At 52.6% G+C, this 25,675-nt stretch overlaps 9 protein-coding genes and 1 non-coding gene across 10 annotated transcripts; 7 read left to right on the top strand and 3 right to left on the bottom strand.

The window, feature by feature from the left end:
• Positions 1–346: 346 nt before the first annotated feature.
• BO80DRAFT_372357 (putative oligosaccharyltransferase subunit ribophorin II) lies at positions 347–1,599 on the top strand. The gene is made up of 4 exons (XM_025716523.1): positions 347–574; positions 648–846; positions 897–1,181; positions 1,226–1,599. Exons 1-4 carry the CDS (start codon positions 429–431, stop codon positions 1,463–1,465), a joined length of 870 nt encoding a protein of 289 aa, XP_025580321.1. The 5' UTR covers positions 347–428; the 3' UTR covers positions 1,466–1,599.
• Positions 1,600–1,788: 189 nt separating this feature from the next.
• Positions 1,789–2,527, top strand: BO80DRAFT_461028 (uncharacterized protein; the record flags this gene model as incomplete). Its single annotated transcript, XM_025722425.1, has 2 exons — positions 1,789–2,055; positions 2,118–2,527. Exons 1-2 carry the CDS (start codon positions 1,830–1,832, stop codon positions 2,525–2,527), a joined length of 636 nt encoding a protein of 211 aa, XP_025580322.1. The 5' UTR covers positions 1,789–1,829.
• A 965-nt stretch (positions 2,528–3,492) lies between these two features.
• Positions 3,493–3,582, bottom strand: BO80DRAFT_t20. Its single transcript has one exon. It is a non-coding gene; the product is annotated as a tRNA-Asp (tRNA).
• A 1,701-nt stretch (positions 3,583–5,283) lies between these two features.
• BO80DRAFT_86268 (uncharacterized protein) lies at positions 5,284–5,753 on the top strand. Its single transcript, XM_025724863.1, has one exon. The coding sequence runs from the start codon at positions 5,426–5,428 to the stop codon at positions 5,660–5,662; it is 237 nt and encodes a 78-aa protein (XP_025580323.1). The 5' UTR covers positions 5,284–5,425; the 3' UTR covers positions 5,663–5,753.
• A 2,211-nt stretch (positions 5,754–7,964) lies between these two features.
• On the bottom strand, positions 7,965–8,957 carry BO80DRAFT_440726 (putative short chain dehydrogenase; the record flags this gene model as incomplete). Its single annotated transcript, XM_025721143.1, has 3 exons — positions 7,965–8,276; positions 8,347–8,685; positions 8,739–8,957. The coding sequence occupies 3 exons, from the start codon at positions 8,955–8,957 to the stop codon at positions 7,965–7,967; spliced, it is 870 nt and encodes a 289-aa protein (XP_025580324.1).
• Positions 8,958–11,003: 2,046 nt separating this feature from the next.
• On the top strand, positions 11,004–12,060 carry BO80DRAFT_86474 (uncharacterized protein). The gene is made up of 3 exons (XM_025724865.1): positions 11,004–11,127; positions 11,176–11,401; positions 11,482–12,060. The coding sequence occupies exons 1-3, from the start codon at positions 11,038–11,040 to the stop codon at positions 11,742–11,744; spliced, it is 579 nt and encodes a 192-aa protein (XP_025580325.1). The 5' UTR covers positions 11,004–11,037; the 3' UTR covers positions 11,745–12,060.
• A 2,618-nt stretch (positions 12,061–14,678) lies between these two features.
• On the bottom strand, positions 14,679–15,347 carry BO80DRAFT_86437 (uncharacterized protein). The gene is made up of 2 exons (XM_025724864.1): positions 14,998–15,347; positions 14,679–14,877 (listed from the first exon to the last, which is right to left on the bottom strand). The coding sequence occupies exons 1-2, from the start codon at positions 15,160–15,162 to the stop codon at positions 14,719–14,721; spliced, it is 324 nt and encodes a 107-aa protein (XP_025580326.1). The 5' UTR covers positions 15,163–15,347; the 3' UTR covers positions 14,679–14,718.
• A 324-nt stretch (positions 15,348–15,671) lies between these two features.
• Positions 15,672–16,514, top strand: BO80DRAFT_431119 (uncharacterized protein; the record flags this gene model as incomplete). Its single annotated transcript, XM_025720727.1, has 1 exon — positions 15,672–16,514. The coding sequence occupies one exon, from the start codon at positions 15,672–15,674 to the stop codon at positions 16,512–16,514; it is 843 nt and encodes a 280-aa protein (XP_025580327.1).
• Positions 16,515–17,344: 830 nt separating this feature from the next.
• On the top strand, positions 17,345–19,371 carry BO80DRAFT_344885 (lysophospholipase family protein; the record flags this gene model as incomplete). Its single annotated transcript, XM_025715298.1, has 3 exons — positions 17,345–17,390; positions 17,468–18,128; positions 18,177–19,371. 3 exons carry the CDS (start codon positions 17,345–17,347, stop codon positions 19,369–19,371), a joined length of 1,902 nt encoding a protein of 633 aa, XP_025580328.1.
• A 297-nt stretch (positions 19,372–19,668) lies between these two features.
• Positions 19,669–25,573, top strand: BO80DRAFT_498857 (uncharacterized protein; the record flags this gene model as incomplete). Its single annotated transcript, XM_025724152.1, has 1 exon — positions 19,669–25,573. The coding sequence occupies exon 1, from the start codon at positions 19,931–19,933 to the stop codon at positions 25,571–25,573; it is 5,643 nt and encodes a 1,880-aa protein (XP_025580329.1). The 5' UTR covers positions 19,669–19,930.
• Positions 25,574–25,675: the final 102 nt, after the last annotated feature.

Genomic DNA, 25,675 nt, shown 5'->3' on the forward strand with positions numbered 1-25,675 from the left:
AGGCCAGAGTCCTGGGGGTTTCGTCGGTGAAGCGGAGGCGAGGAGTCGGAACGCAAAGGCAAACAGCAGGCGCAGGGGGCTCCCGGGACTAGCGACGGGGCGTGAAAGACATGGCGATAGCGCAAAGGAGTGACAGCAAGCCGGTCGAGGATCTCCGGGATCGCGACAGTGGCAGGGAAACCCGATAGTCCGGACGATGAGGAGGAAGAAATGTTTGGCAGCCCGAACTCCATCGACGCCGGGAAATTAGGGCTTGCGCAGGTAAGGCGGGCGGTCACTGGACCGCCGCTTGCCCCAAAGCCGCGGGCGCTTATCTTAGCGCATCTCGTCTGTCTGCTCCTGCGATCGTGGCGACTTGACACCTCTCTTGTGCTTTCATCTTCTCCTTCTTTGGTTCCTCGGTCTCTTGGTCTGGTCTCTCGTTCACCATGCAGCTGTGGCATTCCGTTCTTCAGCTCTCCTTGCTGGCTTCTGCCGCCATCCCGACCGCGACCGCCTCCGCCTGGGGATTTACTGATGCCACCGTGTCAGTTAACACCAAGGGCGCTGGCATCGGTGCGGGCCGGAAGGAAACGTACGCTCAATGCCGCTTTGTTTTAACGCTACAGCTTTTAAAGAACGCTGGCTGATGTTGCTTCAATTGACAGGATCCCTGATAACAAGGCTCTCTCCAAGCCCGTCGCCCTCGGAACCGCCGATACTTTGAAGGTCACCCTGACAGCTCAGGAAGGACGCGCGGGAAAGAACGCCCACCAGGTGTTTCTTCTCTTGCAGGATCCCGAGACTGGACTGGATATTTCATACCCGTTCAATGTGAAGGACAATGGCAAATCCCGACTCGACCTGGTAGGATACCCGCAGATACCGCCGTGCTGGACCACGCTGATGTGTCTCAGACCCAGAAAGACCTTCCCGTTCAATTCCTCTCCGCCTCGGAGCCTCTTGATGCCCGATTCCTGATCGGATCCTTCGGCGACGCGGACGCATACAATGGCGCTGCCTTTCAGCTGGCGGTGACCCGCAACCCGGACGAGCCGGTGCCGTCCGTCGAGGTGTCGCGGTATGGCAAGCTTCCTGAGATTCATCACATCTTCAAGGCCGATGCGCAGAGCCCGCCGATCGTGATTTCTTTGGCGTTTGTCGCGCTGGTGCTCGCTACGTTGCCGGTGTTGGGTGGTGTGGTAAGTATCCTGCTTGCTTGCCAGTATTTATCTAACGGCTCTAGTGGCTCTTCCTCGGCGCCAACGTCAACCACCTGCCTACGGCATTGAAGTCGGCCCCTATCCCTCACGCCGTGTTCCTTGGCTCTCTGCTGTCGATTGAGGGCCTCTTCTTCCTATACTATACCTCCTGGACTCTGTTCCAGCTCCTCCCGGCTGTCGCGGTGGTCGGCACCGTCGCCTTTATCAGCGGCAGCCGTGCTCTGGGTGAGGTCCAGGGCAGACGGTTCGCTGGACTCCGGTAAACAGTTGGACTGTCTACTACGATCTGCTTGGGCTTGAATCACCCTGTATGAGTGTAGCAGTAGCTTGACTGTAGCAATCTATGCATGGAAAATGTACTCGCTATGCAGTACACATATCCACACATGCCAAACAGAACACTACACACCCAGCTAGATTTAATTTAAATGTAGCAACCACTTCGTACTATTACTAGGCACTAGGCAGGGGCGAAAGAACAGATAATCGTCCCGGAGCTGACGTCACCCGCGCGGCTGCATCCCAAACCGGCTAGTCCGCCCGATCTGCGCGAATTCCATCTTTGCTTCACCCAGACTCAGGACGGAGTATACTTACATACCCCTACACAAGACACAGAACACACTCATGGGCGCCTCATCCTCCAAGCCCGTGAGGTCCGCCGCGCAGGCGGCCCGACGGCAATACCCTAAACAGCCGGTATCACCTCCGACCTCAGCACCACCACCACCACCACCATCCAAACCCGCCAGACAGCCCCAACCACAGCCATCACCACCACCACCAAGACCCTCCCACCCCCAAGGTCCAACCTACCACTCCAAAGAACCCCCTTCCCTCCAACGCTCATCAGGTACCCCCTCCCCTCCCCTCCCCCATCCCCTTCACCACCAAAATCTAACCAGAGATAAAAAGCAATCGACCTCGACGGCCGTGACCCCGACTTCGCCGCCTCCCTCCGCACCATCGGCCCCGTCACCCCCAACCCAACCTACTCCCCCAGCAGCACCTTCCAACAATACCCACCCCACCACCAACAGCACCAACAAACCACACCCACCGTCTTCCCCCCCTCCTCCAACCCCGCATTACTCGTCTTCTCCGCCCGCCAGCGCATCACCAAAGCCGCGGAACAGGAGACCGAAGCAATGGGGAAGATGGGGTTCCAGGGACGGGAGTTTCTGGATGCGTTGACCATTCGGCAGGTGTTGGCGATGAGGGATAGGCAGGGGATGGGGGAGAGGGAGATTGAGCGGATGTTGAGGTTGAAGGGGGGGGTCGTGGGGAGGTTAGGGGGGAGGGGGGTCGTGGGGGATATTGGATAGTTCTGGTTGGGAATTGTGGGATATTAGTGGGGGATGAGATGTACGATACTAGAGGGGTGTATGAGTATATGGACTTTTATGGTTTGTGATGGGATGGAATGGGTTGGTGCGTGGGGTAGATGGATTGAGGATGGTTTTATGACAGGGGTGGCTTCATGACTGATTGATCCTGGCGAGGACGTTATATCTCTACTCTATCGAATAATCCATGTTCATGTTCACGTTTAAATAAGCTATACACAGACCAGTGATACTCATAACATACTTGAAAGCAAAGATTGCAAGCTCCACCTAACTCGCATACTATGTACATGCAGCTCAGCCAAACAAGCAAAGTACCAACCCAACCTCATCAATCTCCGACAAACCATCCTTCTCTCAACATTCTCTCCCGTCTTTCCCGTCAATTGACAACCTCGAATCAACATACATACCACATCAACCAAAGATCTAAACACCCATGATATACTGCTTATACTGAAAGATACCTGCAGATTAACCTCAGTCCCAGTACACACCTTCAACAAACTATGCAATTATCTTGGTGCTGTGACACGGTAGATAATTCCTAGGCCCTAAGTTCCATATGCGAGGGAGTACGGAGTAGACGTGTTACACTCTACCTGGTATTCCATGTAACCGCCCGAGCCCTAAGGTTACATAAATCTTGGTGCTTATTTCCTTTGGTACCTTTTCATAGTTATTGCGATCTTCTTCTTAAGGTCTATATCAATTCCGATCTCAACAGTACATGTATACCAACTAATCGGAAGTAGGAAATATATCTTCCCGACAGGCACGAAGGCGTGTCCTAATTCAATTGAAGATGATTGATCATCCACACAATCCCAACACATCAATCAACATACCACAGAAAAACACTCAAGCACAACACAACAAAAAGCAGAACAACCCAGTCAGGAATGAATGTAGGGGGCAAAAAGATGGAAGAAAAAGAAAAACATCTCCCCGACTGGGAGTCGAACCCAGGTCTCCCGCGCTTGTTCCTGAACAGGATTGACAAGCGGAAATCATGACCGTTAGACCATCGAGGATTGTTGTTATTCCTTCCTCAGTTCTATGCTAGATATTCCTAGTTACAGAATATCATCTTGATAGACGAAGAAACGTAGCCATGAATAATGTGCTGATGGTTAGTAAACCCCTGCCGAAACACAGATATATAAGAAGGAATCTATGGACTCGATGTAGACCATTGTTACATTGCTACTTTGGAGCCGTACGCCCTTGATTGACTGGTCTAAGTGGTTATCGTTAGTCCCGGAAACATAAACGCCAGAACGGCAGTCAGGACATCTATATGCGGGCATACATATCAAGCAGGGTACGCCTAGGGCTGTAGCTACGTCGTCCTGCCGGTCAGAGAGTCTCTTGGGACTATATCCACTACGATCGACTGCATCCGATTTCATACCGGGCAGATGAGCGCGAAGCTAGACTGATATCACTTCCTATAGACACCTAAGTACATCACCCCTAGACCGACGAGGACTTCTCCTTTAGGTCCTACTCAACAGGACAAAGTGAGGAAAGAAAGCGCTGGCTCATGTCCCTGTAGATGTTTCTGGTCTTGCCTTCCACTGAGCCGTGGCATCTGGCCCACGGAATACCACAGGCTCTCTTCCCGATGGTGGATTCAGATAGGACCAGCTAGCCACGGCAAACCACGCATACGACTCGGGGTTACCCACGATATCGTGCACATGCTTACCAGTGTTGGCGGCCGTCACAGATTGTACAAGACCCTCCGCCACCCGCACTAGAGAGCACGTCAGTCATGCAGCCTGTCAAACCCACGGTAGTTAGGTCTGAGATGCTGACTAGTGAAGTCAGGGCTCTTTTCGGAGGTAAGATGAAACAGTTCATGGAAGAAGGTGGCGCTTCTCGGCATCCATTTATCGAGCGCACCGCTGGATCCCGGGACAGGGTAGTTAGTAACCTCCTGCACCCTTATCGAGGGATTCGACTATTGCATCGAAGTCAATTACGTTTCTGCCACGACTGCACCCGTGTCTACGCCCACCACGTTGGAAACTTCAACTCTCTCCAAAACCACCACAATTGCCACTTTGACCACGACTTCAACTACACACACGGGCACCGCTATCTCGAATCCCTCCCCGATTCAAACTGGAATGGTCAGCGACTGTGATCGGTTCTATCTAGTACAGTCTGGAGATGACTGTGCCAAGGTCGCTTCTGCAGCTGATATCTCCCTGGATAACTTTTTATGCATGGAATCCGGCTGTTGGATCTAGTGGCTTGTATTTCGATGTAGGCGACTATGTTTGTGTTGGTATCCCGGCATGAACCCACACTTATAGGCAGTTAGGTACAACTAGGGATGCTTGGTAACTGTCAACTATGCAACCTTTCTCAAGTTAGGGAAACCAATAGGTAAACTAGGGACGGTAGCCTGATTAATCCTTGATTGTGTGAATGGAAACATGGTACATGTAGGCAGCTACAATACATGTACAGCTAGTAATTTAGGTTAGATTAAACGACTGCATATGATTCGATTGTTTCTTTGCCTATCTTTCTCGAAGAATACCAAAAGGAACCGCCTAAATCTATCCAGGCGCTCGCCGATAATAGACCGGTAGTGGCATGCATCAATTTCACTTCTCTGATTGGCCAGGAGAGAATTACGGCCGTGCCCGTTGACCACTTGCGCACCCCATCAAAATTCGGCAGCCAAACTCTGTTGCACTTGGAATCTACTTCCCCGGCATCTCCAACTTGCAACACAAAAGGTTTGTTGATTGGTTGGTTCATTCTCTGGGATCTGTGAAGACATGAAGGTACTTCATATCAAGATATATACCTAAATATAAACTGTTTCCCCCCCAAGAATCGAATTTTTTCTTTCCGATCATGCACGATTCCCAATCTTCAACGCCATCTCCACATGCTTCCATTCCAACGGCACACGCCCATGCTTCGACAGTAACTTCAGTCTTGACAACATTCTTGATCTGTCGCCCGCTCATATCCATCTTCACCAGTCTCTACAAGTCTCCTCGCTCAGGTGGCTTTCTATTGCACCCATCTGAGTACACGTCTTCCACACATATAGCCGACTCCCCGTATCCAGGGCCGGTTAGATTGTGAGGAAGGGGCGGGGGTTCTCACCAGAGACCAACGATTACGTTGTGATCGGCGGTCCAATGAACTTCGAGGAATATATCGCATGCCTTTAGAAGTAGGATTGCGTTCCATTCACTGATTGATTTGAGGACTTGTTCGAGGGGGTTTTCTACTCCGGTGGCGGTCTCGACGAGCTCGCTGGTGCTTATAATGTATAGGAATTGGTGCAATTCTTCCACACCTGGGGGAGCTTAGAACCTTTCGGAGAGAAAGGGGTTAGTTGGAGATACCAGATTCCGCGGTCAGTGCTTTTTTCCAATGCTGAGTTTGTTGGTAAGAAGCATGATGAAACCGAGTTCCGTGCTTGCATTAGCAGTTTCTTCCGTGTGTAGTGCAGTGCAGTGCATCCGATGGAGAATACCTTATGAATCATTCATAGTCGAGTCAAGTCAAACCATATGCTATTAGCCTAACGGAGCCTGCTGTATCTGATCCAAGCTGCTACTAGTACTATATCGGCGCTTTTCATTGAAACAAGAAGATAAATCCAGAGCCCCCCTATCCACAATTACCGCAATATTAAAGCCGCGCAAAAAGGCTCACACATACAAGAAGAAGTCCATAACGCAGCAAAAGCGACTACTAAGTTTTCACAATAAGAGGTAACTAATCAGCTAGTTGCCTACGAAGTTATCATACACATGAAAAATTCCAGGGTGGACTGTGGCTGCATCACAACCACAGGTCATTAAAGACCTCCATATTACTCAGACGTTCGAAAAAGTCCAACGTGGAATATATTTTACCTAGTTAGGTCTTATACATACCATCTATACCTGAAAACAGCATCTATCACGGGATACATTCTCACTTATTCCACACCCAGTAGCCAGCCTATCCCAAGAACTGGCCATAAGTAAGCCAGATCCCCATGCCGAACCCACCAACCCAAACCAAATATTACCCACATACAAGATCGGACGTAAATCTCGTGATAAATCTGCCCAGCTGAGTCGACCCATATTGATGCCTAATCCAGATACCCGTCTCGCCTCGCCTCGTGGTCCGTACCTCATGCAAGGAGCTCGTTTCATACCCTAGATATGGGATATTATTCGATTACATTAGATCTAGGATTGGGGTTGTGGTTCACGTGGTAGGGCTGGATGTTTATTTTGTGGGGTATACCTTCATCTCATTTGCGTATGTATGTTGGGGTTTTGTCTTAGGTGAGATGGGATGGGATGGATGCTCGGTTGGGATCGGGATTACTGGTTTACATGAATCATGAATGGGATGATTATTGGAGTATGATTTTCAGATGATCGGTAGTCTATGGTATTAAGGTCACTTGATTCCGGATTGTAGTCAGCGGATACTACATACTTATTCCGTAGTGTACTATAGTTATGTCTAGGTAATTGGTTGCCGTAGTCTCAGTTGGTAAGAGCTGCACGAATGAACACTGTACCTAGATGGTGAATCTCTCCGTCTTACCCTACCATTCCCTCTATTCCATCTATCTACAATAGAAACTCTTTCAGAAGGTTATTCTACCCATCAGCGAACACAAACCCACTACCACAACTCCTAATCAATTATCTCCGGGGGCACCTCATCTACATACATACTAACTTGAAGTTAACGTATCCTGATGATATTGTTTGACTTTCCGCACCCACGGAAAAGCCCACCCTCGATGTCACCTCCGTCCCACCCCGACCCTGGTTCAGCACCGTTGATGAATGCGGGGTTGATCGGCCATCGCGGCGATTAAGTGGGGTAGATTGATTTCCCCGGATGGTGGGCTTGGCGGGTTGGATTTGATTATTCTTAGACTTAATACGGAGTAGTAAGAGCATTATTCATTGGTTTAGTGAGTACGGAGTATGTAGGGATGGAGTTTGCTAGTGTAGAAGGAGTTGTGGGGAAGGGTGATGATGTCTGTGGGTCATGTGTGATCCGACGTGGCTGGGGATGTCCGATCTGCAAAGCTAAGTGGTACACTTAGGTAACTTTGTTTAGAGACGAGGAGGCTATTGGTTGTGGGAATGGGGGGTGGGGTATGTTTGTGGTAGCACTGAGGGTATGGTGATTAGGTTGGAAGAGATATATGTAGGAAGGTACTAAATACAGTAGTAGCTCTAGGTGTCAACCCAATCATCCAGACACCAACGCTAGAAAATTCGCCCCAGTGGCAGACGTCATGATAATCCAGTAAGATGATGCTCGCTCCCAACGCCATGCGATAATCAGGTGCAGTGATAAGATTCAGAGGATGATGTAATGCCATACCCGGAGTGGCCGAATCAAGTGCAGAATGGAATTACCACGCCGCGTGGCCACCGTCCATGCGAAGGTCGCTACCAGTCATAAAGCTGCTGGCGTCGCTGAGCAGGAACACCGCCGCGCCACGGTATTCATTGGGGGTCGACAACCGGCCAAGCATGTTCTGCTTGGGCCACTCGTCCCGGCGCTCGGGGTACTGCACGAACAGCTGCTCAACCATGGCGGTCACAATGTAGCCCGGCGAGATGGTGTTGACCCGGATGTTGTACTGTCCCCACTCCATGGCAAGGTTGCGACCCAGCTGGAGCACCGCAGCCTTACTGGCGTTGTATGCGGGGCAGATGAGACCCTGCACGATGAGTCAGTCGTTGTACAAGACGGAAGTCAAAGCGAGGCCAAAATGCTAGTAACAGACATACCCGATTGGCAACGGTGCCACTCATGCTGGCGATTAGTGCGATGCTGCCTCCATTCCCGAAGCGAATCATTTGCTTGGCAACTGCCTGGGCGGTCATAAACACCCCCGTGACATTCACCTCGAACATAGTGTTGGAGTCTCGAGCCGTGTATTCCAGCGCGGGGGTCTCTTGTTGGATGCCGGCCGCTGCCACCAGGCCATCCAGCCGACCTTCAGTATTGGCAATGGCTTCAATCGCGGTGTTCAACAGTTCCGTGTCGCGCACGTCGATGCGACGGTAGTGAAGTTCGGTGCCCAGTTCCTCCAATGCGCGCTGCTGGATCACGTAAAACTCGGGGGACTAGAAGTGACGCGTGTCAGAAGGTACTGTAAGGTTTGCTTCAGGACACTCACGGGCTCCTCCAGACGGTCAAGAGCGTACACCTTGGCACCGGCCTCCAGAATAGCTTCCGCTTGGGTCAGACCCAGGCCGCGCGCAGCTCCGGAGACACAGACAACCTTTCCAGCCAGGCTGAACTCGGGCATCCTGGACTTGGAGCCGAGACAAGGGCCATCCTGTACAACAGGGACAGGTGCGGGCGCAATATCGGTAGTCTCAAAGGAAACAGACATTGTGATAGTCAGAGTTGGAAGGATGAGATGAGGTCTTGAGTGTGGAGAAAGTAATGAAGTCAGTTGTAGAAGCAAGTGAGAGCAGGCAGAGTGACTCGATGATGGCAAAAGCTCACGATGGGCAAGCCCTTAAATATGTCACGATGCCATGGGTTCCTCAGGGGGACTGATGGCCCAACAAATCCTGAGGGCTCATGTGAGCACCGGAAACTGGTACGAGCACCCAAGAAAGAATAGCTGCGAGGGAGAGGTGGATGCGGTCCAGACCCGGGGAATGCGTGGGCGGATTGGGATAGAGAAGACCGTCAGGTTCCACCAGCTGGTCATTCGGCTTCGTTCGTGGCAAGCCTGCATCCCCAGCAACCTGCGGAGTAGGCTTCTGTTCATCCCGGACATCCTCGATGCGATATAGATAGCTAGATACACAATTCTCAAGGTTGCCTTTCATTATGACATAGACAAGAAGACATTCAGTTTCCCCGCACGTAAATGAAGGAGAAGACCAGCGGGCAAGGCATAGCCAATAGGGTACATGTGCACGGATGACAAAGTTGAATCATCATGAAGTAACGATACGGCATGAGGGCATCGTGAGTCCAGCCGACGAAGTTGCTGCGGTACCGACGAGAACAGCAACAAGTTGGCCACTCCCCGTGGGGGGCTCGGGTTGCCCAAAAGAGCAACCCCGGAATGGGGCAAAGTGGGCTCGGCGGGCGGAAGAAGCTCCCCAGAGCGGATGGCAGAACCACCATCCATCATGACAGTCGGGAAGCCACACAATCCATCCGTCGAACATTCGATGCCGGTCACGCGTCCCGGAGATCATCCTCATGCGCCTTGGCGACACACTTTCTAGGGATGAACAGGATACTGACAGGGTACTCGATCATTTGTGCAGCGTGGTCCTGTGTACCGCTACACACAGCAAGCTTATCAAGTCCAATTCCCCCTATTGGCCAGTTTCTCTGTACCTTGGGTTGTGATGCTTCGGATTTCTATACCAGCTCAAGCCCTGTCGCAGGCCATACCGTGCAATTGACAATTATCCCATATTGTAACACATCCAGCATCACGCCTCGGGTACGATCACGCCTACGGAGTATAATCACGACCACTATGTGATGAGCCGGAGTTTGATTTGAAATTCGGTGTTTACAACCCCGGTTCTATTGAAACAGGCACCATACCTTGCTTCCAGATGCTCAGGGCCGGGGAAGAACAATTACCACCATTTGAGGTATGGCTAGACTCCGTACTCGGCCCCTGCTTTTGTTCCTTATGCTGTTGTGGCCCAACTCCAAATGTAGAACAGTGTAATCGGCTATCGAGGCAGATCCGTGGGTTGCCGTGTGACCATCATAGTTTTCCTGTTGGAAAGAAGTCACCCATCATCCATTCCGTGGGAGGTATCACCCTTTACCCTTCTGGGCCTCCCGGGTTGCGGTGGCTTTCCTGCCTGAAATATTGGGCACCCGGCCCCGGAATTCTGGCCAGGGCGCCTGCATCCATCGGCGGCTGCAGCTGGTCCCGTGAGCATTCTAATTTTGTTTATTGATATTGAAGCTTAAGCTAGCCAATAATGTCGCTTCCGGCGAATGCGAATAGTCCATGGGTTCGGATTCCATCTCCACGTACCATCGTGCTATCGCTGGCCTTTCCTATCTTCAGCACAAGACAAGCTGAACAAGTCATGATTACCGCGCCCATCGGGTATGTAGCCTTGCCTTGTCGAACCGTAATATCCGAGTCCGCACCGAAATGGTACTCTATCTTCTACACCGTCAGGTCTCGGTTTGAGTACTGTGTGGAGTTCTGAAGATGCAAGCTCCTTCCAGCCACCGATCGAGTCGGTCAACAGAGCGAGGACCGAAATGCGGGAAAGTCGGCAGTGGACTGGACATCCATGATGGCTTCGAGATCCCCGGGTTCCAGACTGCCCCTGGCCAGCCTAACTGCATTGGGGCCTCCGCGGGCGTGTGACCAGCCAGAAATTGCTCCCCGGCGCGTAGCTTATTTCCTTCCAACCTGCTTTCCCTCATCCACGGCCTTAGGGAGGCCTTGATTCCGACTGAACTCCGGCATGGCTGACGTGTCCTCGATTTCGCTATCATCCATTGCTTCTACTTCACCTCTGGGGCTGTTCATGATGACCCTGAAGTCTCTGTACGGAGTATCACAGCTACCCCGCTCCGGTTGATACCATCATTAAAATAAACAGACTGAACTGCTAGAATATTCCACATGCATACTCCGGCCAGTCGAGACCGGTCGCGTCCCTCCGATCGTCAGGGACACCATGCTTCTCTGCCCAAGCTGGCTGGAAGCGCCGGATCTGGTGCTGTCACATGCCTGCGACATCCCTGTGAAGCCGGCATCCCGCCAACTGGTGTCCACTCGAGGTACTGTATGCGACTCGTCGTATCTCCCATGCAATACTTGTCCAGGTGTGTTTATGTCTCCCTAGCAAGGCATCAATTGCATTACGGATTCACCTGCCCCTGGACGCCTCTGCTGAGTCTTGCAGTGCAGAACCTTCTAGATGGCCTACAGCAAGTTCACGATAGCCAGCAACAGCCAGCGATGTTCCTTCACAATCTACTAATCAAAGTGACCTTCAGGGCATTCATTGAAATCCACAGTAATGTTCATTCGTCAGTAGTCAATATGGAACAAACCGCAGAGGAGAATGCCAATCTCCTCGAAGCTTTGCCTTTTATCGTCTCCAGCCTATGTCTCCGGAACATCCACCGGACTGCTCCGGTTCTTAATTCATCCATATCCTTGTAGCCGGACTGACTGCATCTTATGTACGGGAAAAGCCAGCCTATGAAAGGCAATTGTCGACATCCCTCTAAACGAAGTCCCAGAGTGCACTGTATCGAGCGTTATATAAGGCGCATATTCCCATTTCCTGTCGCTTTCTTTCTTCCTCCCTATATATCGAGCCATAGGGCTCCGCTGTGACGAGGAATAGTTCCTCACATGGTTGTATGACAAGGGGACATCAACCTACTTTGAGTATCTGCGGCATAAGTAGCCTTTACCGTGGGTCTCTTTCCCTGTGGTCTTTTACCGAAGCCAGCATTGTCATATCACGCGCCTACGATTTATATAATCTCGAACCCGGCAGCTTGATTTCCATGGGTTTTCCGGGTGAATAGCTCGGGTATGAGACTATTCAAGGCCAAATAACCATATACGAGCACAGTCAAGACAGTTCCAACGACCTGCCTCTCCTGTGTACTTATTGATCAGCGCTCTAGCTCAGTACCTTGTCCTGGCCGAGGGATTTACGGCGTGGGGTACTAGATCCGAGGGGCAGGCATCGTGAAGAAGTCTCAACAGTCATCACGAGTCAATTTTTGGGTTATTCCGACACACAAGGGATTACAAGATGCGTTACATGCTGCTGATGCCTTCTAAGCTTTTAAGGCATCCTCTCGGAAGAAGACATACCCCGACCAGCCGTTAATACAAGTCCGCTCAATTGTCATCCTTACCAAAGGCTTGAACCTCACAAGTATAGCTCCTGATTTTGGGATTGACGGGAGACGACGGACAAGATCCATGGATTTTATCATGCCACGCAAAAGTCCAACACCGTCTTGCTGATAAACGTATCTAAGCTTGCAAAACCAAAGTCTGTTACCAAGAATGTCTTTAGCTTCCCGACAAACGAACTCGGTTATCACTGAAGACATGGCAAGTATAGGGAGAACAGGCTCTGCTTCAAGAGGCAATGCTTCGGGCCCGAAATTTGGAACCTAATTACTGCCGCTGAAACGAGCTTCACAGATGATGCGGGTTCGTCGAATTAGAAAATTGGCGGGACGAGCATAATGGTGAGAACAAGCGACCGCAAATCTGCACTCGGCTCAAAGATATCGAGAAAGACGGAGAGACGCGCATGGATTCGTTCATGTATGTTGGAATCCCAGCACTGTATGGGATTTTGTGTGGACTAAGATCTCTTGAACCGGGATAAGTGGTGGGATAACTCAGCCTCGAGACCGTGTCTATGCACCGATCTTGTCAAGGTCCAAAAGAAGGCCCAAAGAATGCGGGTGGTGGGACCCGGTCCATCGAATTGGTGAAGCCAAAATACTCCGCGCTGAGATTGAATCTCTAAGTCGATGCCGACACGAAACATCTTTATCGTGGGCCGACTGATCCACCTCGAGGTGGACGGGGAAGGGAGCATGTAACCATTCCTGTACCCTGGGATCACAACGCTTCCTAGCTCTTGCATGTGCGGACCAAGGGGCAATAAGAAGCCGATCTCCGCACTCAGACTGGAACTTTACCTGACGACTACGAAAAGAGGAAGCCTGTTTTGAGGGGCAATATAAGGAGGGGCTACGCGATAAGAAAGTCACGAAAGCTAACCCCACGAGAGCCCAGCGCTAATTGCCGACTACATGTCCTGGCTGAAGACGATATCAGCGAAAAGGAAGCCACGCTTTGACGAGCATTATTAGGAGAGACCTCGTTATAGAGAAGCTCTGTGAGGTAGAAGCATATGTACTGAATTCCATGTGCGAACCGAAGCCAGACTTGAGGATACGGTTGGAAGAAGAAGAGGCTAATTCTTGTCGCCCAAGCGACGGGAGCAGCCTAAACACCAAGAGTCATGTCAGTTATAGCGAGGAGCTCGGTATCTCTTGCGGCCTATGAGGAGTGCGCTCCACACCGACTTCAAAGTGTTCAAGAAATCCGAAGACATGCCGAAGGAGGGAAACCCTGCCTACTATTGATAGGGGCGCCACAAAGGAGGAAACCTTGTCGCTTGGAATAGCATAGATGCGACAAAGGTAAGATGATTATCAGACACAAGAGCCTTGTCAAGCGCTATTACAAGACCCAGGCGGTCTTGGGCTATATTCTCCAATTCCGAGGTCTAAACCGATTGACGGATTTGATGTCGTGCGATAGAAGGGAACGAAACAAGGATTACCTGATGATGAGGCAGTGAACGAAGATGTATCGTATTTGCTTTTCGCTCAAAATATAGCAACGCCAGAAGCCCCAAGTCTCTAACAAGGTTTGGAGTGGAGCAGCTATTCACGCGGGGACCTCGTACTACGCACACTCGCAGAGAATTCTCAAGGAACAGAAGACATGACAAACAGGGGCATGAAATGCACCACCCTGCACAAACTACTCAGTTTATGCTATCATTCACAAGGTGTCTTTCGACCCTTCAATCCCCGTTGGATTCGTTGGGTGGATACAGTATCAGGACCTGGCATAGATCCTCATGTTGGTGGGTGGTCCCATCCCTCAAAAGTACACCACATTGGCCTTCCGGGTAAAGATCTCTCCAGGGAGGCCAAGTACCTGGGTCTCTGCAAAGTCGTCCCTGATCACTCCTTGTGCCTGGGCAAACTCACAGAAGAGACGGAAGTGATGGACACTGACCATGGCCCGGTTCTCGAAAGAAGACACGGGGCACGAAGGATCGAACATCAACACCTGGATGGACTCATTACAATCTGTTCTCGTGATCAATGGCGTGGGACTTTCTGGAAGAGCTACGAGGCCAACAACGACGGCGCCAACCATTATGCCAAGCTATCTCGGAGCGTCTCGAGGAGGTATGCCAATATGTTTGGCCTTCTATTTCTTTTTGGAAGATTTAGCAACAAAATGGACCGTTCTAGCCAGACATCTCTACCAACATGATCTTGAACGAACACCAAGGAGCCTAAGCTACGCATTGCCACCATCTTTTATGGTTAAGAAGAACCGAGTCTCGGGATGGCTAAACATCATCCTGGCGAAGGTCCAACGGTTGATCGTAATCGATAGCGGCCAGGCTTGGATGACTCCCCGACGGTGAGGCAGAGAAAATAAACCAGTGGATTGAGGCCATGTGTGGCACAAGACCTTGATCAACTACCTCAATTAGATTAACAAGGACCTGCCAGAAAGAAGGCAGTCAACAGACTATCCATCTTCAAGTAAGGCAACTGATCAGTCGATTCAGTAATCGGGGAATATGTTCCTGATCAAAGCAGGCGAAAACCTGGAATGCACTCGCCGTATATACCTGCTCTATCACGCGCTGAATGACAAGTTCGCCGCGAAATGATTGGAAAGGACACGGACTCGAAGCAAATAAGACTGGGGCGGCTGCCGGGGGTACGACCAAGAAGAACCCAAGCAGTGATGATATGGACTGGGAACCCATCTGCTTCTGGACCATATCTTCAAACACGCCAAAGCCTGGACAGGCATCTTTTTAAGCACCACATGCAGTTGGCGTAAGTAGGCAAGAGAATAAGACTAGAAGCCTACCGCAGAGGCAAAACGGGTAGCAAATGAAGAAGATTCAAATCCTAATATTGGGATCTCTGAGCAGATATGGAGAGGAGGCAGTGCTATACTAAATGACTGGACTCACCGTTTAGTGAATATTAATGATACCCGCTATATTCCTTCCCATACCTTGATTCTGTAGATTCGTATGACTCACGCGGCTGTGTAGGATCCTTTCCCGTCCTAGTGCTGAATGATTCGTACCCAGCCAACACGTTGTGGCCTGACTACTACTTACTAGTTAATTAATATCTTCACAGCCTCAGCCTTGCGCAGCAGTGGGTCCAACAGCCATTCTTCAGCCTCTTCCTCATGGATTCAAATACACCGTACACCCCCCCCAAGCAAAAACACCCAGCACACCACACACAATACATACCACTCCCTCCCTCCACCATGACCATCCCCATCACCAACTTCCTCACCACCCCACCCCCACCCACCGCGCACCTCCACCCCATCGACTTCGAACACTCCTCCCCCCCACTCCCAGAATACAAGAACCTCTGCGCCGCAATCATCGACAACGCCTTCACCGAGACCGAATGCGCCCAACTCATCCACCTCGCCGAACGCAGCACCATCCCCCCGTCCACCCCCACCGCAAACCCCATCTGGGACCGCGCCCTCATCAACATCGGCAACGGCAAACAAGCCCTCGCAACCGACACCCGGAACTGCGGCCGCATCATCTATGACGACTCCCTCATCGCCGAGCGAATTCTCACCCGGATCCTCCCCTTCCTCCAACAACTCGGCATTGAAAAAATTGACAATCAACCGCGGGTGACGGGCCTCGCGGGACGGAATAAGACGTTCGAATTGACACGGCTGAATGAACGATTACGATTCCTGAGATACGAAGGCGGGGAGTATTTTCGTCCGCATTGGGATGGAAATTATGTGACCCCGGATGGGAAGGAGAGGAGTTATTATACCGTGCAGGTTTATTTGAATGGGGGTGGGGAGCAGGATTTGAAGGTGTTGGGGAGGGAGATGAAGAGGTTGGAGGTGGAGGGGGGTGGGAAGGGGAATTTGGATGTACAGGGGGAGTTGTTGGGGGGTGCGACGAGCTTTTTGCCGAGGTATGAGGAGAAAGAGAGGCATTTGAGGGTGTTTCCGAAGATGGGCTCCGTGTTGGTCTTTCAGCAGAGGGATTTGTTGCATGGGGGGGATCCGGTGGTTAGGGGGGTGAAGTATACATTGAGGACGGATGTGATGTATCGGTTGTGTGAGTAAATATCTATGGATAGTTATTAGGAGGTAGCTGAGTAAATGTCATCTGAATATAGTTAGATGTTTGCTATCCTATTAGTCGATCGGGCATGCCGAGTGGTTCTAAGATGACTGTGGATTCCTCAGGCCGGGAGTTGATCCCCGCTCCGTCCGCAGCGAGCCATGGCTGACCGGATGCCTACGCAACGCGCAAGGCAGAAGCAGAAGCAAACACGAGCGAGGGCAATACGAGCTGACGTGAATTGACGGGAGAGTTACCCAGCCCGTGGATCCCGGCATCCAGCGGCCCCACCGATCGGAGGGTCTCCAGGGTTCTTCCTGACAGCTGCCTGGCACGACGCTCTCCACTACACGCAAACATCCATTCCAAGCAAACTGCTTCTCGGATTGGAACTCATCAGCTGGTCTGGCCCGCTCATGAATCCAATGGTAATCGAGTTGTCCCGAGATCGAACCACGAATGATGCTGGCTAACTTAAATCCTCCTAGTGCCTCCACGATGGTTCAATTCAGCTGCGGACTGGACGCCCAACCCAGCCTCTCCACCATCACCAACCATGTGCTGCATCACAATGCTGTCTTCTTCCAGCCTACCAATCAGCTATCGATGCTGATGGCTCTTCAGGCCGCCCGGCGAGGTCACTATGATCAGCCCCAGCATTGTCCAGTCGCTTAGCCTCCCTGTCTTTGTCGATCCAAGACCTTGGCTAAGCAACAGCCTTTCCGTAGTCGCGTTCAAAAGAAAAGTGACCCCTCCCCCGTGATGGCTGAAATTTTTCTTCCTTAGAGAACTATGCCTTCTAGTAGCAAGAGCAGCGTATAACACCACTAATATGGAGTTCCTAACAGCGGTGCTTGCTTTTGCAGGTCTGTTGTCAGGTCAGTCATCAGTGCTAATCACATTCCATTGCTGTCTTCCGCAGCTTCCGACCTGATCCTGACCACATGGTGAATAGGCATAGATATCGGCGTCAACAGCGCACCCAAGACACACTTGACGCAGCGCGCGTTACCCAATGCGCCTGATGGTTACACCCCATCTACGGTTACCTGTTCCGCAAGTCGTCCGACAGTGCGTAGTGCGACGACGCTCTCGTCGAACGAGTCGTCATGGCTCGACACCCGGCGGAACAAGACCCTGTCGGCGATGAGGGACTTTTTTGGACATGTCAACATCACAAACTTCGATGCGGTTGAATACCTCGACCGCGTTTCTAGCAACACGTCGAATCTTCCTAATATCGGCATTGCCTTCTCCGGTGGAGGGTATCGGGCGCTGATGAATGGAGCTGGAGCTATCAAGGCTTTCGATAGCCGTACGGAGAATTCCACCAACAGCGGCCAGTTGGGTGGGCTGTTGCAATCGGCAACATACCTGGCTGGCCTGAGCGGTGGGGGATGGCTAGTGGGATCCATTTATATGAACAACTTCTCCACCGTCTCGTCGCTTCAGACCCCAGAGGAGGGGGGTGTTTGGCAGTTCCAGAACTCTATCTTTGAAGGCCCCGAGGGAGATAGCATTCAGATCGTGGACTCTGCAAACTACTACAAGGACATCTATGACGCCGTGTCTGGCAAGGAAGATGCAGGGTATAAGACGTCTATTACGGATTACTGGTATGACCCAAGTTTCTATTCGCTTCAGCATTGCTAACTATATACCAGGGGCCGTGCTCTTTCATACCAGCTCATCAACGCTTCTGCAGGCGGCATCGACTACACCTGGTCATCCATTGCGCTGACCGACTCATTCCAGCAGGCAGATATGCCGATGCCTGTGCTGGTTGCAGATGGTCGATACCCCGATGAGCTGCTGGTCAGCAGCAACGCCACGGTTTACGAGTTCAATCCCTGGGAATTTGGCACCTTTGACCCGACCGTGTACGGCTTCGTTCCCCTCCAGTATCTGGGGTCCCGGTTTGTGGCAGGGTCTCTTCCGAGCAACGAGAGCTGCGTTCGAGGCTTCGACAATGCCGGGTTTGTCATGGGGACATCATCATCATTGTTCAACCAGTTCCTCTTACAGATCAACTCCACCAGCCTTCCTGACTTCCTAAAGAATGCATTCACGGATATCCTGGAAGAGATCGGAGAGGACGACGAAGATATTGCAGTCTACGCGCCGAATCCCTTCTACCTCTGGGCGAATTCCACATCACCATCTGCCGATGAGACAGAACTGGACCTTGTGGACGGCGGAGAGGACCTCCAGAACATCCCTCTGCACCCGCTGATCCAGCCAGAGCGCCACGTGGATGTCATCTTCGCGATAGATTCCTCCGCTGACACCACCTACAACTGGCCGAACGGCACCTCCTTGGTCGCGACGTACGAGCGCAGCCAAAACACGACTGGAATCGCCAATGGGACCGCATTCCCCGTTATCCCCGACCAAAACACCTTCGTCAACGAAGGCCTCAACACGCGACCCACATTTTTTGGATGCGACGCGTCCAACACCACCGGAACTGCACCCCTGATTGTTTACATCCCCAACTTCCCGTACGTGGCTTACTCCAACGTGTCTACGTTTGATCCCAGATACCCCGAGTCCGAGAGAGACAGCATCATCCTCAACGGATATAATGTGGCGACGATGGGCAACGGCAGTCGCGATAGTGACTGGTCAGCCTGCGTGGGCTGTGCCATTCTCAGTCGGTCCTTCGAACGTACCAACACCGAGGTACCGGATCTCTGCACCCAGTGTTTCCAGAGATATTGCTGGAACGGGACAACTAATACTGCCACCCCAGAGACCTATGAGCCGACGACTCTCTATGATAATGGGGGCTATGGTGTACTCCCCACTGTTCTTGCGAGTGTGCTTGCCGCTGCCGTGACTGTTTCTGCCCTGTTGTAAAATATTGCTGTATAATGTCTGTATGGTTATGTAGGATTCCATATGAATGAGCACATGAGATACTATCTGTTAGCACTCCTCATCAATTCATAAATCTTCAGCATTGAATAATACATAGTAAAATATATTTAAAGTCCAAGTGACGTCCACGACTCCATCCACCCCCTCACGTGCCCCGTCCCCCGTCACCAGGACAACCGCCACCCGATCGCCCAAATAAGCAAGCCGCCACAAACAGCCGAGCCCAGCCTTAGGCGTCGGCCTCTTCCGCTCCCTCCAATCCAACCTCCGACGCGACGACAACCCACCCAGCCAGCTATACCCCCCCTTCGACCCTGCATGAGCATCTGGGCTAGAAACCAGCAACTGTCACCGTTCACTTAACCCACTAGTGAACACACAATGAGCACGGCAACCACCGACTACGACTAAATTCCCGCCCACCGCTAACACCCGAATCACAACAAAAGCGGGACATATCAACAACGCCGACTCGCACCATCCATCCTATCCCACCCTCATTGCCCGGGATAATAATCATAATTAGCAACCGCACATCATGGCTCGCGCAGCTATCATCCCACAATCCCCACCTAAGCGGACGACGCGCACCCGAACCAAAGGATCCACAACATCAACATCTACGAAACCCGCGCCGAAGACCACGAAAGCCAAAGCACCGAGTTCTGCAACTGAAGCAAGGAAAAAAGGAGCGCGGGTTACATCATCATCAGCGGCGACAAGCAGACCCGTGGATGAGAATGAGTCGGATGAGTCGACGGATGATGAGATTGGGATGGTGGATGAGAAGGAAAAGATGAAGATAATTACCACGACAACGACGACGGGGAAATCCAGAGGGAGAACCGCGACGAAAGCTGCGACGAGCACGACAGGACGGGGTAGGAAGCCTACGGTCGCGACGAAGGTCGATTCCGAGAGTGATAATGATGATGAGCTGGCTCAGTCGGACGTGCCGAAGAAGCGCGCGGGGAGACCGAGGGTGAAGCCGGTATCGACGCCTGCGAAGACCGAGGCTGCTCCCAAGGCGAGAGGAAGGCCGAAGGGGTCGGCGGCGACGAAGGCGGCGAAGCCGGTTGATCCGGTGAAGGAGAATACGAGGTTGAATGCGAAGGGGTTTACGGATTTGGATTTCTCGTCGTCGCAGGATGCGCCGAGGCGGGTTTATATTGCTACGGGCTCGACGACTTCGACGGCCAGGTCGAATCTGCTGCGTGGACCGGCGAAGAAAAAGAAGGTTACGTTTCAGGATCCGACGGACTCGGCTGAGGAGGAACTGAGCGAACCGTCGCCTCCGGTTGCTGGACGGAGACGGGGAACGGTTGGGCCGGGACGGCAGGCAGGCCTTGCGTCCAAGCCGGTGCGCAAGCCTGCTGCGACGAGAGGCCGTAAGCCCGCGGCGAAGAAGGATGGTCCGAAGCCGCTTTCGCCGAAGAAGGCTACTCAGGTCGCCAAGGCGTTGTCTTCGTACGCCAACTCGGATAGCGAGGAGGACGAGTTGAACGGCGACAAGGATCAGATCAAGTTTGTTGTCGACTCACCTCAGAAACACGGATCAGAAAAGACCGGCCTCAATTCACCGGTGAAGAAGATCAACCTTACTGGGAAGTTCCGGAAATCTCTCGACGAAAATGGCGAGCCTCTGCCTGGCCCTCGACGATCGATTGACTTTAACGATACGCTCCTCATGGCCAGCCCGGCGCGCAGACCGCCCCCGTCACCGTTCAATTTCACGATGAGGGAGACGCCCAAACGCGGTGGCTTTGCTCTCCGTGAGGACTCCAGGCAGTTGTCGCAGCCTCATCTCTCACCCACGCACAATTCCCCGCTCAAGCTGTCGCCAAAGAAGGCACACTTGGAGACCCCTAAGCGTGGTAGTATCTTCCTGGACGGCGGCAAGTCCTTGTCGCAGCCCAACTTCACCCCCGGACACAACTCTCCCCTGAAATCGTCCCCTAGAAAGGGACTATTTGGAGCGTCATTCATGTCTCAGGCACATGCTGAATCCACATCGACCCCAATGAGGCATAGCGTTTCATTGCTTCAAAGCCCGGCAAAGAGGGTTGCTTCGCCTTTCAAGAGCTCTTTGTTCGCTAGTCGAAGCACTATAGAAGAGCGCCCTACTGCTGAAAACGATGTGAACGTCGATGCACCTGCTACGCCTGATGTCGAAGAATCGCCGCTGAGAATGGCCGACTTTGAGAGACGCGACGAGGTCGAAAGCGAAGATGAACAGGTCGATGACGCAGCTTCGGAGGAAGTCGATGCACTGGACACAACAAAAGAGATTCATGCTCAGCCTCCAGCCGTTACAGAGTTTGAGGAAGAGGATACTCTACACGAAGAGCTCGATCGGGAAGAGACGATCGAGTATGAACAGGAGGACAATGTGGCTGAGGATGTTGCCGTACAGTCTGAACACTCTGAAGGTGACGGGCACACTGATCGAGGTGCGGAAGAACCCGTGGAGGCTATTGAAGACCCCCTGGAAAGTTCCGAACATCCCACGGAAGACCCCGAAAACCCCCTGGAGTCTCTAGAGGAGCCTACACCCATGGCAGATCCTGTCGAGGAGCTCATGGATGATATCGTCGCGGAGCATGTGGAGACTGTCCAGGAACCTATCGATGCGCCCATGGAGGAACCAGTGGAAGAGCCTACAGAGGAACTTATAAAGGACGCTGTGCAACAACCCACTCAGGAAACTATGGACGATTTCATCCAAGAACCCATGGAGGAGTCTGCTGGAAACCCTGCTGTGGTGCCCAACTATGACCCTATTGATGTTCCCATGGAAGAGCCTATTGAAGCGCCCATAGCAGAGCCTGTGAAGGAGCTAGAGCACCCCGTGGAGTCCGAGGAGGAGTTGGTCGATGAAGCAGCCGCAGATCCTATCGAGGAGCCCGTCGCAGAACCTATCGCTGAGCCTGCTGGAGAACCTATTGCAGAGCCTGTTGAAGAACCTGAACCTAAGCAAGTTCAATCGACAGCTGAGGACCAAGGCGTCTCTGAGGAAACTGAGGTTGAACAGAATGTCGAGGAACTGCCAGTCGATCAAACCGAAACCATTGCAGAGCCTGCTTCCGAGCCTTCCATTACTGACGATAGAGAGAGCACAGAGGAACTTGAGAATACCTCCGTGGAACAGCCCATCGATCTTGGGCGAGAGGAACATGCCGAGGTACACGAAGCTGGAGACGAGGCTTCGGTCGCAAGCTCCGAAAGCGCTGATGAACAGCCTGATGAGGAGGCACAAGAGGACATGGGATCTGAAGTGGACGAACCGGAGATCAAGAATGTACAAAACCCAGGGTTAAGACACAGCTTGGTTGAAGGTCTTGAAGATGTCTTTGTCGAAGACGCCGCCCCCGAGCCTGTCGAGGATGACTATGATGCCTCGGAAACGGAGGATGACCCCGACATGCTGGAGGCTGGTGACGAAAACGCTGCAGATGCTTTTGACAACTTTGACGATGATGTGAGCGAGCACTACCCTTTCGATGAGAGTGAGCCTACGCTTGTGGGTTTCGAAGCGACTGAGCAAATTCCACCTAACCCCCAGCCCATCCTCCCGTATGAGGTTGAAGAGCCAGAGGGTTCTTTCAGTCCGACTCGCCAAATGTACTACACCAGACGCGTTCTCTCTCCGGTTCGCTTTATTGAGTCACCTGTCCGACACAACGTGAGGCCTGTTCCTCTGAATCTATATGCACCAGCTGCAGCCGACAGCCAGAATGAGCTGCAGGACAATGTCAACTTATCCGACCCGTTTGTCGAGCACGCACAAGCGACACCTCGCCGCAGGTCTACTCGAAGACTAGTCCTCGAAAACGCCCCTCGGTTCGCACCACTGGCACAACAATATCGCCAATGGAATGCTAGCAGTCCTGCGAAAGCCCATCCGAAGCGCCCTCGAAGGGGTGTCTTTTCTGTGGGACGCAGCAGGCGATCCAGCAACGTCGCTTGTGCCTCTGAGGTGTCGTATCCTGACGTCTCCAGCCATGCGCAAAGCTCGTCTGCATCGGTTGAGTCAGAACCCACCAACGAGGCTGAGGTGCCTGAAACCAACGGAGACGACGAGCTGGAGCTGGAGCCACAGCCAATTGCAGAGGATACTGAAGTGGTCGATGCCAATGAAGCTCCAACTGAATTGTCCGAGCCGCCCATGGAAGCTAGCAACGAGGCTGATGTGCCTGAAATTTACGAAGACAAGGAGCAAGAGCAGGAGCAAGAGCAGGAGCAGGAGCAGGAGCCTGAATCAGTTGCAGACGATGTCGAGGCGGTCGAGTCACCGAAGCAGCCCATGGAAGTCGTCGTGGAGGACGTTCAAGCGCCTGTTATTGAGACAAGCGAGGCTGATGCGCCTGAAACCAACGAAGACCAAGAGCAGGAGCAGGAGAACGTTATCGATGTGGTCGAGGAGACATCCAGCCAATTCCTGCCGGAAGCTAGCAACGAAGCCGATGTGCCTGTGATCCACGAAGACGAGCAGCAAGAGCAGGAGCCCCAAGCAGATGAGAACGATGCTGAGGTGGTTGAGTCACCGAACCAGCTCATGCCAGCTAGCAACGAGGCGGTGCCTGAGATTCACCAAGACAAGGAGCAAGAGCAGGAGAATGATACCGACATGGTCGAGGAGTCATCGAGCCAGCCTATGCCAGCTAGCACTGAGACCGATGTGCCTGCGATCTACGAAGACGAACAGCAAGAGCAGTCACAGGAAATTGTGGACGATGCTCCAGTGGCTGAGTCACCGAGGCAGCCCATGGCAGAGGTTGTGGAAGACGTTCAATCGCCTGTGGTTGGCACAAACGATGACAAAGAGAATAACCAGGAGAAAGTAACATCTGTGCCTGACAGCCAGATCCCTGTCTCTGAGCCACCGGCTGTTTCTGAGCCACAGGCAGAGGACAAGGAGAACGGGAACATCCCAGTTCTTGCGCCTTTCACGCCAATGAAGAACAGAATCGCTCAGATGCAAACCGTACACACGGTATCCAAAGTTCCGCTTAAGCCTGAAGGGGAGATCTCACCAGTGAAGGTTTCGCGCAAACGCGGTCTTTCCTTCTCTGCTCCTTCTCCAGGGCGGTCTTCGAGACCCCGCACTTCGACATTCGTGCCGGTCGAGCAAGATGCCCCGTCTTTCTCGCCTCGGAAATCCCCCAGACTGGAAAGAGCCGCCGCGGCGCGACAATCTCTGGCTCAGTCACAGGCCCCGGACACAGCCCCAAAATCCGTCCCGGTCCCGACGTCTGCATCTCACAAGCGCCCCCCTCAGTCGCCCAGTCCTAAGAAGAAGTCGAAAACGCCTCGCACGAGTATCAGTGCGCCCAAGTTGGCCCTTCAGGGCGCTGTTGTCTACGTGGATGTTCATACGACCGAGGGAGAGGACGCGAGCGGCATTTTCATTGAGCTCCTGCAGCAAATGGGAGCCCGCTGCGTCAAGAACTGGTCCTGGAACCCCCGCGCCAGCGTATCCCCCGAAGAGGGAACCGAGCCCAAGGAAGGCAAAGTGGGAATCACACATGTCATCTACAAAGACGGGGGCGTGCGCACCTTAGAGAAGGTCCGCCATGCTCGAGGCCTCGTCAAGTGCGTCGGAGTCGGCTGGGTTCTCGACTGCGAACGAGAAAACAAATGGCTCGACGAGGCCCACTACGAAGTCGACCTCTCCATCATTCCCCGCGGCGGTGCCAAGCGTCGCAAGAGCATGGAGCCCCGAGCCCTGAGCAACATCAACGGCACCCTCGTCAAAGCCGACACCGCCACCGCCGCCTCTACCAACCGCCGACGATCCATCCTCCCCCCCAAAGAACCCAAACCCCCCCGCGACGACACCACCCCCTCCACGCACAACTCCCCCGCCACCCCCTCCGAACTCACCCCCAAATTCGGCGCCGGCCACACCGAAGCCGACCAGGCCTTCTGCCACACCCCCAAAACCCCCGGCTACACCTTCGACATGGACGCCATCGGCATGTCCCCTGCTACCCCCTTCTACCTCTCCCAACGCACCAAACTCGTCCAACAAACCTGCCCTCCTAAACAAACCCGTCAGGGTCTTTTCACGTCCGCTACGCCGGTCCATGAACCGAATCAAAAGCTGCGCGTGAAATTGGAGGCCGCGCGTCGGAAGAGTATGGCGTATAAGCCCCGCGTGGGAAGTCCTCTTGTTGATTAGATTCCTCCTGTCTCTTGGGGATTTATTGTTATAGTTTTGGTATGTCTGGATGCTGGTTTTGTTTGTTTGGTTTCTTGGACAGGGTGATTGCTTCTGTTTTTG

This window comes from Aspergillus ibericus (genome assembly GCF_003184845.1).
Source record: "Aspergillus ibericus CBS 121593 unplaced genomic scaffold BO80scaffold_2, whole genome shotgun sequence".
Lineage (NCBI taxonomy): Eukaryota > Fungi > Ascomycota > Eurotiomycetes > Eurotiales > Aspergillaceae > Aspergillus > Aspergillus ibericus.

Excerpts from the sequence above, each read along its gene's own strand:
- BO80DRAFT_372357 (XM_025716523.1), top strand. The coding sequence starts at position 429 with ATGCAGCTGTGGCATTCCGTTCTTCAGCTCTCCTTGCTGGCTTCTGCC. Across the intron at positions 575-647 it reads GGTGCGGGCCGGAAGGAAAC|GATCCCTGATAACAAGGCTC; the intron begins GTACGCTCAATG and ends TTCAATTGACAG. Across the intron at positions 1,182-1,225 it reads TGCCGGTGTTGGGTGGTGTG|TGGCTCTTCCTCGGCGCCAA; the intron begins GTAAGTATCCTG and ends TAACGGCTCTAG.
- BO80DRAFT_86268 (XM_025724863.1), top strand. The coding sequence starts at position 5,426 with ATGCACGATTCCCAATCTTCAACGCCATCTCCACATGCTTCCATTCCA.
- BO80DRAFT_86474 (XM_025724865.1), top strand. The coding sequence starts at position 11,038 with ATGGCTGACGTGTCCTCGATTTCGCTATCATCCATTGCTTCTACTTCA. Across the intron at positions 11,128-11,175 it reads CCCTGAAGTCTCTGTACGGA|ACTGAACTGCTAGAATATTC; the intron begins GTATCACAGCTA and ends TAAAATAAACAG. Across the intron at positions 11,402-11,481 it reads CCCATGCAATACTTGTCCAG|TGCAGAACCTTCTAGATGGC; the intron begins GTGTGTTTATGT and ends TGAGTCTTGCAG.
- BO80DRAFT_86437 (XM_025724864.1), bottom strand. The coding sequence starts at position 15,162 with ATGGTCCAGAAGCAGATGGGTTCCCAGTCCATATCATCACTGCTTGGG. Across the intron at positions 14,878-14,997 it reads TGATAGAGCAGGTATATACG|GTCCTTGTTAATCTAATTGA; the intron begins GCGAGTGCATTC and ends TCTTTCTGGCAG.